We start from the raw sequence: 12,465 nt of genomic DNA, 5'->3' as shown, positions 1-12,465 counted from the left end.
AAAATCTGTAATGACACTGAAGTCTGAGGAAAATTCAAAAATGAAAGTTCCTTATCAAATGGCAAAATTAAAAGCTCAAACACATCAAACGAATGGATAACAACTGGCATACTCCTGACTTGGTACAGGCATTTTCTTGTGTAGAAAATGTTGGACATTAAACCCGGTTTTTAAGCTACCTAAACTTCTCAAACAAATATGTATCACAGAAACACAAGAAGGCATATAGACAAAGCATATTAGCAAAAAGGAAAGACAAGAATACACAAGTTTACCATTGCACAAAAACACAATGACGGGATGAATAAGTACATAGTCACGTCATATATGTATCTAAGAAACATAAAAGGCATATAGACAAAGCACATTAGCAAATATAACAGACAAGAATACGAGTTCATAGAACAATAACACAATGCCGGGATGTATAAGTACAAAGAATAAGTACGTAATTGCGTTTTCTACATAGATCCAAAATTCATTGGTTAGTTGATGCGTATTTTTTTCTCTTCTTCTTGAAATTACAAGCATAGTTTTGCAGTGGATAATCATATGGTTACATATCGCTATTGTTTCCTACAATAAAAAAAAAGATAAAAGGCATGAAATATTTAAAATAATAGCTTTAAAATGAAACATTTTGAATATACAAAGAGCGGTAGATACGACAAGAATACGATATTTTTTTGTATTATAAGACAATATCTAGAATGTGAAATGTCTCTAAGGTAGGATGATTAATTGATGATATATGTTAAACTCCTCTTTCCACAAATAAAACCGTATTGATCTAATATAAATGTGCATAGTGTTTATATAATATGAATGTTGAGTTAAGACAGTAAGGTTTTGGAAAATCATCAATGATACCAGGCATATACATATATATAATTTTCGTTTCTCGTTTTTTTTATATATATAGATACATTGTAAGACCGTTGGTTTTCTCGTTCGAATGGTTTTATTCTAGTCATTTGTGGGGACCTTTATATCATGATGTTTGGTGTGAGCCAAGGCTCTGTGTTGAAGATTTTGAACTACAATGGTTTACTTTTACAAATGGTGACTTGGATGGAGAGTGGTCTCTTTGGCACTCATACCACATCTTCTTATATATATATGCGCCAAGCGTGTTTTTCAGCTGTTTACTGTAACGATCACCAGCGTCGTTCCATTCAAACCAGCTGAATAGAAATGCTTCATGAAATACAAAGTTTAGAACAGTAATTTCCAAACAACTGTTCCAAAGTACTTGTACATGTGGGTGAGGAAGCTGAAGTACTTAGCTTGAATCGGTGGCTTGATGTAAGAATAGGAGAAATAAGTAGCTTACATTTGTATGACAGTCGCATCAAAATCGATTATATTGATAACACTATGTGAGCAAAACAAACAGACATAATATGTAAATATGTCCAAATTGAGGTACAGCAGTCAACATTGTGTTATAATCACAAAAACCTAATGTTTAGCACAGAAGTACAATACGGCATATAGACTAAGCATATTAGCAAAAAATCAAGGACAAGAATTCAAAAATTTAAGAATGAGTTACTTCAAATGATTAATGCATTTACTTGAATCGTATCTATATTTACGGACTCCGTCATTATAAACATCAACATAAAATTGGAAATGTAGTCGTACATTTGTAATATGCCAAACAAAACTTCAAAACCAAATATTTGTATCAATGAAAGAATTTTTAACTGTGTTTTTTGTGTGACGCAATACCTGATTGCATGCAAGTCATACATCGATAACATTATTTGGTCATTTTTATATTTCCTGTTTACAAGACTATGAAAAGAATAAGGATTTTGTAATCTCAGTCATAGATTACCATAGCCGTAGTAGGCACAACTTTTTTGAATTTTGGGTAATCAATGCTCTTCAACTTATTAATGGTTTGGCTGTATAACTATTTTGATCTGAGAGTCACCGATGAGTCTTATGTAGACGAAGCGTGCGTCTTGCGTATACAATTATAATCCTGGTACCTTTGATAACTAATTATATGAATTTTCTTATTAAAAAAGTTATATTCAACAATTTGTAATAACAGTGTGTTTCTTTTTTATTTACATCACTTGATTAGAAATATTTTTTTTAAAAGTCGAATATCTTGTATGCAGTATATGTTATCCAATATTAAGATTAAATTAAACCCTTTCGTTCCGCAATTCTTACATTTAGTAGTACCTTCATTTGAACACTTTTGACGTACTACAGTCAGAATGAATTCTTGTTTATTCGTTAGTATAGTGTTTTCAAAAGATAAATACAGTATTAAATAACTTTTTTGGGGGCTATATACGAATTCATTATTTTAGCATCACGAAGCACGTATCCAGTCCATTTTTTTTGTTTTTTAATAATTTTTAAAATGTAAATAGTTTTGCATGTTCCTCTTCTTTCATTTATTTGATTATTTCAATTAAAGGCCATCTACTATAAATCAAATCCCATTGGGCCTCGATTCCCCACAAAGAACTGAATATAATCTAACTCATACCGTAATACATAGTATATTGATATTCTGCAAAATCCACCACACATTTGGGTCCTGTCTCCAGTACATGCCATGTTGCATTCCCTTTCTGGTGTTTTTGGAAATGTTATCGTGTCCATATTGTTTCCACAGAAGCATTCATGAGAATTCTACATAATAAAAAAACGCATGACTCGTTTGATTTGTTATGAAATTTTCTTACCAACTAAACATCAACACATCAATTATTCAAAACTTTCTTTTTGTCTTCTTTCCCGTTTCAGTCCTGAATGTAATGACTTTCATTCAATCTTATTTTGATTTTAATTCTACTTATACAGTATCAAATATTTGCTCCATTCTCTGAATTGTTCATTGCACTAATGTATTCTTTCATTATAATCAAATGATCTATACTTTGTTCACAGTTCGTGATTTGTAAATTTTGTCTTGGCAAATATATTGACAATAACCTCATATTCTACAGATTTCTTTTTTGTACGCATCGTTTTTTATTTTATTTTGCAGAGTCCTGTCTAGTTATTTATGGTTGTAAATTTAAATTTTGTTCTAAAATTTTCTTATTTTATGGAGTTATGGTGTCCTTTCTTAACATAGTTGGTTCGGTTATCGAGGAAAAGGGAACTATTGATATAGTACAATAATAAACAGTGTGCGCAAAGCACAATACATTGAATGCTACATCAAGCAAATGAAAGCTCTTTGAAACATTTGATTCGATATTTGAATTATTAAAATTTGAAAGAAAATAAGCATCATATTATTAAGGGATCAACCATGTGATTTTATAGTTGGAACTCGTAGATATATATAAATAATCTGGCTACAATTAAGATGTCAACAAATAATCTGGCCGTATCATATACGGTTACAGATATTCTGGATGAATTAATTCAAAATATTTTTTGAAAAACCAATGTTACTTGAAAACATAAGTATCAATAAAGTTTGTGCAGTTTTATTTTTCTGCTTAAAAAATATAAATCTCGCGAAAATGTTTGCCTGTGGGAAGTTTAATATGTAAAAACACTTTTACAATGTCAACTGTTTTTTTTTCAGTGTGAGTCATGACTTTCCTTGAAACAATGCTGAAACTCGTTCCTTTACTATGAAGAATGTCAGAACTAGTTTGAAAATAAAAAGTGCATTACGTCTAATTAATGTTAAAAAATATGCATTTGTTCTAACCACACAAAAATCTTTTTATATATGTTTTCCTTTATGTATTCATTCGGGTGTAGAAAATAGTAAAATTAAAAGATCAGTGGAGCTTTTATATAAATATGAATACTTCCTTAACATTTTATAGTCGCAATAAGCATATAACGACGAAAACCTGAGGACTCATACATAAAGTATCTGAAATGAACAACAATAAATTTGTACATAAATATAAAACCAGGATTATCAAGAGGTACTCATACCGCTAACAGTCGACCGGTCGACTTTCAAGCTAATTTTGTACTTGATGGGTCGAACAGATTAGATCCTTTACACATGTAATGCAGCCAATGTCAATTATTTATTCAAGAGTGCTTCCTATTCGCCATAGATAAATCGAACGAAAGTAAAGTATTCGAATAAATTCACTATCCGAAGTCAAGATTGTCATTTTAAATTTTAGATGCATTACATACGGTGTGAGTTTTGTGTAAACTAGGTATGCTAAATATTTTCTGATATTATAATCTATGGTTTGTATTCAAGCTCTTTATATCTTGGTACATCATAAATCTTTACCACCGAAAAATCAAATGACAATAAATTATTGGATCCCTTATTGGAACATAATAAATCCTAAAAGCTCACTGATGAGGGTCGTCTGCTTTACATTTAATTAAGTGTTATACCTACAAATACGTTTCCCGTTTGAATGGTATTAGACTAGTTTTTTTGGAGCCCTTTATAACTTGCTGTTCGGTGTGAGCAAAGAATCCGTGTTGAAGACCGTGCATTGACCCATAATGGTTTACTTTTATAAATTGTGAACTGGATGGAGAGTTGTCCCATTGACACTCATACCACATCCTCCTATATAAATTTATACAACTGTAATCACTTATAAAAATTATTAGGAAAAACATCGGATTTTAATTTTATTTATTGAATGGAAATTTTGCTGAACGCGAGCAATTACTCTGAATCATACCAGTTATAGGCACAACCGATTTCGACACAACGAGGTTTGACTTAAGTATTTGATCTTGTTTTAACTCACCATAAATATAGATCATGTATGCTTAATAATTTGTGTGAGAACTGACCTCAATTCCAAAATATCGGTAACCTTGACATAATATGTTACATTTTTCAGAGCTTAGGTCAGATATCCTAACCATAGCCTTGTCACCCAGTATCCGTCTATGATTTGGACAATAGTCTGTATAACATCCTACATATCCTATAAATAAATAAAAATACCCGTAAGACGTTAATACTAATAGTTCAATAAACAAGGCTATATTTCAAAATTCTTGTCTAAAATGCTGATTTAACATAAACAGACAAAACATAAAACCTATTACCAGTTGAACAATGCTTGTTGAGTGGTCGTTGAACACAACAGCGATTACTAGTATGTGATCACTGAGTTTGTGAGTTCGTCAACCACTTTTGGAAATAATTTTTTAAACACTGAGTTTAATTGAATATGGTTGTCATTTTTATTAGCAAATGTCTCTTTGGTTACTCCGGCCGATTCTCTCTATTACTGTATATTAACAAATTTCGGAGAGTTCGTGATTTTCGCGAATAGAAAATGAACGCGAATATAAATCGTCGCAAACATGTCAAATTGGATTTTTCAGTACTTAATTATATCAATCAGATATGACAATTGCAGCAAAATGGGTAAATAAGGGCTAAACGCGAAAATAATTTGATTTATAGTAAATATATAGAAGATGACATTGTATTTTTGGACCACAAAATGATACCCCGCTTTAGTATAACGTTATAAAGGAACATTTCTGAGGTACAATTCAAACTAAAAACCGAGTTTTGTGGTAATAAGCATTGTTCAAAAGTTGAATAACATTGATTTACAGAACGGAAACGCAAAAATCAAGATTTCTCCATTTGGATCGGAGTACTAGTAATACTTTTGAATAATAAAAGTGATTCGAACAAAATTTAAATTTGTTCTGTGTTGTGTGGTGATGAACATTGTGTATAAGCTTCGTAACAATTAATCGAGGTAATCAAAAATTAGAAAACGGAAACAAATTTTGGAACATGCGTTCGGTTCGTCACAACATTTAATGGTGAAGGTAAATCCAGAAAAGCGCTTCGGACGCAAGAAATTATCAAACGTGTTTTTTTCATTTGTTTTTTCACCAATGTGTCGATACCTCTGCTGGTGGACTATCAGTCCCCGAGGGTAACATCAGCTCAGTAGTCAGAACTTCGGTACTGACATGTTTAAACAAACTTTACTCAAATTGGTCGTTCATAAATTTTGAAATTACAAAGAAACTAAGGTTTCGACTCCCTCAGGCAAAGTTGGCTTTAGATGGATTAGGCTGTTTATTTTAGGTATTTTTGACATATAGCTCTTCAACGGTTTTGGTACTTATACATCTTCGGATTTCAAATGTTTGGCTTTGAGCGTTCCTGATGAAGGTAAATCCAGAAAAGCGCTTCGGACGCAAGAAATTGTTAAACGTGTTGTATTCAATTTTTTTAATTCCCTCACCGTTGCAATGGACATACAAACCTACAAATGTATTATATGATTGAGCGCTGAAATATCATAACTGGTACCAATCTTAATTAATAAACCAGATTTAAATTTCAACCTTCAATACCTTTACATAAATAGGTGATGTGACATAAATATCAAAACATCCTAAACCCATATAAAACAGTTAAAGTGCTAATGAACCAAAAACAAACTGAAGTATAGGAAAAGTAGGACAACGCATCATATTTTGTGAGAAGGAGATTTATTCCATTTTTTAAAAATATTTCCAAAAGCATGTATCAAACAATATGCGCATAAATAAAATAAAAAAAGAAAAGAAAAATAAATGGTTAATGTACTAGTGATTCCTTTGGAAACATAGAGGCCACCAACAAAGAGTATCGACTTAGTGGTTGTAATTACATACAAGGGATCAATTTTACTCCATTAGAGCGCAATTTAACAATTATTCTATTCAAGCCCTATAATATTGTATGACAAAGATAATATTTTCAAAACGAACACCAAAAGTTAATATTGAGGTTAACTTTCTGAAAAATACACCAGATCTCCATTTTATAAATGCATATGATGTCATTGGAAATGTAGCACAACAAAATAAGACACTAATCTCGACAGCACGAGCAAATTATATATGTTAATGTATTGATTACTTCTGTTCTCCATTGATATCAAACATGATGCATGATGTCGTATTTGGTTTAAGATAGAAAGACAAAATTTAAATGAACTGGGAACTATGTTACAATCAAAAACGCTATGTCATAAGTGTACTGTACTCACATCGAAAAGGGGGGGGGGGGGGTACTTCGATATTTTTATGGTAGGGTAAGAAAGAATGACCTTTACTTATATATACAATATTTAAAATATGACTCATGCTTATATAAGCACTAAGTCATCATCACTCATAATTCATAAATATACCAGCTACCCTTAAGTTTTTATATATGAATTGACATCGTTTTGTGCACATATATTTTAATAATAGAAGATTCTCAATAGCATATTTATATATGATATGTAGATCATACCCTAAATCAATATACAGTTATCAAACGTAAATGTATTTTAATATAGGATGTCTTTTAAAAGGAGGGTCATTTTTATATAAAATCTAGCAAAATTATGACCCATATTTTGGCACATCCCCGTATACCCAATAATAGAAAGTTACCCCCCCCCCCCCCCGTGCTCACATCATTGCCAATAAATATGACCACAACGATTAGTCATTGATCCTTAAAAAAAATTAACAGTAGTTAGTTACTCCAGCAACAGATGTAATCTGACTTCAACAAGGATATTTGTTAATCAGTTTGTGATAAATAAGTCATTTTTGGATGTTTCGCCTTTTTTTTTTAAATATTAAATATCATGACCGATTAATCAATGAGAAAACTTAGTCTGTGCTACCTTTACAAATTGAGAAGAACATACAATTTGCTGTTTTATCATCTTCACCAGAAGTCGAATACGTATCAAAACCCAAACTAATGATAATAAGCGTCACTTAATTATCGTATGGGGTTTTAGTAGAATAAACTCATCATAGATACCAGGGCTAAATTGAGTATACACTCCACACGCGCGTTTCCTCTACAAAAGACTCATCAGTGACGGTCGAATCCAAAAAAGTAAAAAAGGCCAAATAAAGTACGAAGTTGAAGAGCATTGAGGACCAACATTCCTAAAAAAATTGCCAGTTACAGCTAAGGTAATCTATGCCTGAGGTAGAAGAGCCTTAGTTTTAAAAAAAATTCAAAAATTTGTAAACAGTAAATTTATAAATATAACCATATCAATGACAATTCATGTCAGCACAAAAAGTGCTGACTACTGGGGTTTTGATACCCTCGAGGAAATTAATCTCCACCAGCAGTGGCATCGACCCAGTGGTTGTAAATAAACTCATCATAGATACCAGGCCTTTTAGTATAGAAACCATATCACCAGCCTATCAATACTGGTGTTGTGAGTTCGAATAGATCACATGGCTGGTGTTCTCCACTCCATTCTTTATTTATTACAACATATCATTTATACATGATAATTTCAACTCACTCCTAGGTTTCAGCTACGGTATCGATGGAAATGAATAATTCAGAACCTTGAAGACATATACACAATGCATTAAATGAATACAGCAAAATATATGCAAAGCCATTTAAAATTCAATTATCAATTTCAATTTGGACTTTCAATTTTCAATCAAATATTTAATGTCTAGACTATGTAGGAAGCGATGTTGGTTTGCCAGTTCACTGACATAAACCATACATCTTCTTCCTCTTGTTCTTTTTTCTTAATTATTATGCAACCAAAATTAAATGATGGAGAGTATATACAAATATATATCTTAGACAAATAATCAAGATTAATATAGATTCTGCAATTAGTGTGCAACGATATTTCAAATGCAAAAATGAAAGAGAATGAAGATTGTGTGGAAGAATTTGTTTCTTTAATGATTTCAGATTATATGCAGCAAATTCAATCATTTCTTTTCAATGATCTACAAAAAGATGTGTTCTTTCTATGTTACGTCAATAGGCATAGTCACCCTTTTTCGTGACGTCGTAATGGGAGATTCTGTGGAGAGCAAGAACATTTTGACTTGTGAGGAATTAAGTCCAAACGAACTACATATTGATTAAAAACAAGTCAGAAAGAAGTCAGAAAAACGGTAAATCTGCTAAGGATTACAGAACTAAACTCTATAAATTGACCAACATATGGTGAATTTCTTATGGCCAACACAAAAAGAAAATATAGATAAAAACTGGTTGCCATTACAATCTGTCCTAGGTGATTTCAGTATGTCATAACTGGTACGAAAATTCTAGTTTTGTTTTATGTCTTTCTTTTTAAAGTAGAAGTAATATAAATGTATCTTCAAGTTCATACTTAAAACAGCACATGTGTGTAGTCCTGGTTGATTGTTTTCTGTCTTTATGTCAAAAATAAAGAGAGCCGTGGTGTAGTGGTTAGTGCATCGGACTACTAACACAAAGGTTCCTGGTTCGATTCCCGTTTGGGATGAAAATTTCAGGAACTCAATTTTTGGCTCTCCCTTGACACCATTTGCGAGTATGGTCTTGATGAAACGATGATAGTCCGTCGGACGGAAACGATTAAATGACTGGCCCGTGTTAAGAGAGAGCCATATCTCTTGCACGTTAAAGACACCCTTGTAGATTTCGAAAAAGAGTAGGCTAATGCCGCTACAAAACAGCACTCGCATCCGCAAAGTGGAAAGGGATTAATATAAGTTGTAAAACTTGTTTCCCAATCCACTATAAATAAATATGTTTAAACTAAAAATAAACAAAATAACCCCCAAAAAAACTCTACAAAATGTATTTCAATCTTTTTGCTATTAATATTCTTAAAAGATCACAATGTGTATGCAACTATTAAGAATAGGCGGAACATATCTAAGCAATGCATGTCCATACTTTTTAAACAGTAATCGTAAGGCTCTTAGGCTTGGTATGTGTATTGGGCTCTATATATTTTGTAATGTCAGACATAAAATTTTCTTTGGTCGGTAAATACGGTTGGAAATCAATGCATGACTGAAAGATGTTCGCTAATCTCTTTTAAATTAACAAGCTTTTCAAAAGACTGCTATAGATTGATAATATATAGATACTGTAACTAAAATAGCAGAATAATTAAGGATTCGTTTTCTTGTGCTCCAAAAATAAGCCATTAAAAATTATGGCGCAAAATTATTTTCTAGATTTCTCATTAATTTAATATCGTTACCATATTTTATAATAAGCTATGAAAAACAACAGCAAAGATTATATAAGATCTTCAAAAATGACTTTTAAAACTATTTGTTATAAAATTATGAGAACTAAAGTAAGGGTTCACGGGCAAAATGTGTATTTGCATTAAATGAACAAAAAAAAAGTCAAAAGAATCTGAATATCTGACAAAAAGCCATACAAAAAGAGGAGCCAATTTATTTCACCCGTTATCTATTGGGCAAGTAAGTACAAAAGGTTAAATGCATATGTCTATGAGACACAAAAATCAAATTTAATCATATTACAATGACCACTTAGTAATATTAACTTCAGTTGGTATCTGGTGCATAATCATCTCATTGAAGATCAAACCACCCTGTAATTTTATATCAATACGTATGAGCATTTCAATGAAATTCATTCAAAGGTAAAGATACTATACAATAACGTGGCATCATCATTTCAAAACTGTCATTTTCTTGATAGTCTTTATATCATGATACACTCAGTATCATGTCAACATTGAAGCTGTAAGTTTGAACCCCGTACATAGCAGGTGCGTGCGCTTGACTCAATTCTTTTTTATTGACAAGGATTGTCAGTTATCTAGCAGAATGTAGATAGTGTCCGAACACTCCGACTTCCTCAGCCAATGGTGTGAAAATTGGCGTTAAACGACAAATAATCGATCAATATTAGCAAAATTAGCAAACAACTTAAGATTAATATAATGACTCATCATAAAGCTACGTTTCAGAGTATGCATAATTTTCCATAAATCTTTTTTGTATAGTCATACCATGATATATTCATATATTTTTCTCGCACGGCTTTGGCTTGATTTTCGCAATCAATGAAACGTATTGGTGTTTCGTCCGGTCGCATATAATCAGGTCAGCCTGAATATGTTTTCTTGTAGTTTGGTTTCAAACATGTTCAAATAGATCAAGTTATAAACACTTATACAGTTTAGGCCTGTACATTTGTTTTATATTTCGATATCGCCTTATAATTTAATTTTGGATGTAACACGTGTTCTGATTGGCTGACGTTATTTTGTTATCAGCCCATAGATATAATTAAGTCATGTGACCGTAACGTCATCAACTTTTTTTCATGGTTTTCAACGGTTTAAAATGGAATTTTGAATTAAATTATAAGAAATGACTGTTATAGTTTTCCTGTTTATTCGAAATAACATAAAAAATGTGGTGCACACTGTTAATTAACCCGTTACGCACTTTATTCATTGTGCACAACATTTTTTATGTTATTTCTTCATAGACAGAAAAAATATTACAGTCATTCCTTAAATAATTATATATGCAAAATGTTTCATAATAACCGTAATAAGAGAATACGTCAAATTGAATTTATTTCCAATAGAACAGATAATGTCTTAAAATAGGTTCGACATGTAGAATGCTAGTTTTAATCATTATAACATTATGAAGATTTGCTTACGTTACCTATTCGCTGTACAATATCATCCTATTTGTTTTGTATTAATTTTTTTTCACGTAAGACAAAATGTCACCGTAGAACACCCATTTCTTCAACCTTTTCCACATATTCAACAACAGTAGAATATTTGTTCGTGGTCTGTCATCATATATATATAGTGTAACGACGTTGTGTCGGAATTTTGTCAAGATCAACTACACTCTAGACCAAAGGATTGTAACAAACACATTACATATTTGAGAATATCAAAACTTAAATGTCTTTTAAAGCAGAAAAATGAACTTTTATTTCCATTTGGAGATTGTTTTGAATGCGTGTTGTAATTAATGATAATGAATCACAAGTTAACAGCGGAAATTTATTATTTATCACTTCCAAAAATCGACACTGTCATCGTCACCAACAACGTTTCAATGACATCTAGTGATGGAAAATTAAAACACTTGTAACTGAAAGGTATGGGTCACAATGCAATAAGACTGGGCATTCTGAATAGGTCTCCGACTTACTTTTTTTTCTAATGACAATTCCATTTTGCCATGGCTGAATCTCCGAGTTGCATTCATGTACAAGTTGACATTGTTTGTAGGTCTTATCACAACTTGATAAGCAACAATATTCATTCAATGAACATAAACTGGCGCAAGCTACAAAAGGTACTCTTTTGATGATAGTTGATAATGCATTTGGTACAACTCTTCTGTCATTGTCCGTTTCAAACTTCATTGTGTTTTTGTTTGATGTGTATCCATAACATACAGAGATTATAAGTAATAGCGAATAAACTATTAGATGTATTACAGACATTTTGTTAGCTCCTAAATGCCAATGAATAATCATTTGATAACTTGACAACTATAGTGAAGCTACTCATGATGCATTTGAATGAATAGCATGCATTGGTTGACTTACTTGTTATTGTGATCGTAAGCGGCTGACAAGAACGGAACAAGTTTCAATGACAAAAAGTGATTTAAAATTTATCATATTTATAAAATAAAGTATTATTGTTGTTAAAATAACATGAA

The 12,465-nt window shown here is 31.6% G+C and overlaps 1 protein-coding gene across 1 annotated transcript; it reads right to left on the bottom strand.

Moving 5' to 3' along the window:
- Positions 1-373: 373 nt before the first annotated feature.
- Positions 374-12,321, bottom strand: LOC134705307 (uncharacterized). The gene is made up of 4 exons (XM_063564051.1): positions 11,947-12,321; positions 4,777-4,913; positions 2,516-2,661; positions 374-576 (listed from the first exon to the last, which is right to left on the bottom strand). Exons 1-4 carry the CDS (start codon positions 12,275-12,277, stop codon positions 567-569), a joined length of 624 nt encoding a protein of 207 aa, XP_063420121.1. The 5' UTR covers positions 12,278-12,321; the 3' UTR covers positions 374-566.
- Positions 12,322-12,465: the final 144 nt, after the last annotated feature.

Source organism: Mytilus trossulus, chromosome 2, assembly GCF_036588685.1.
Source record: "Mytilus trossulus isolate FHL-02 chromosome 2, PNRI_Mtr1.1.1.hap1, whole genome shotgun sequence".
Lineage (NCBI taxonomy): Eukaryota > Metazoa > Mollusca > Bivalvia > Mytilida > Mytilidae > Mytilus > Mytilus trossulus.
The sequence above is the reverse complement of the archived record's forward strand: the minus strand, read 5'-3'. Positions and strand labels throughout refer to the sequence as shown.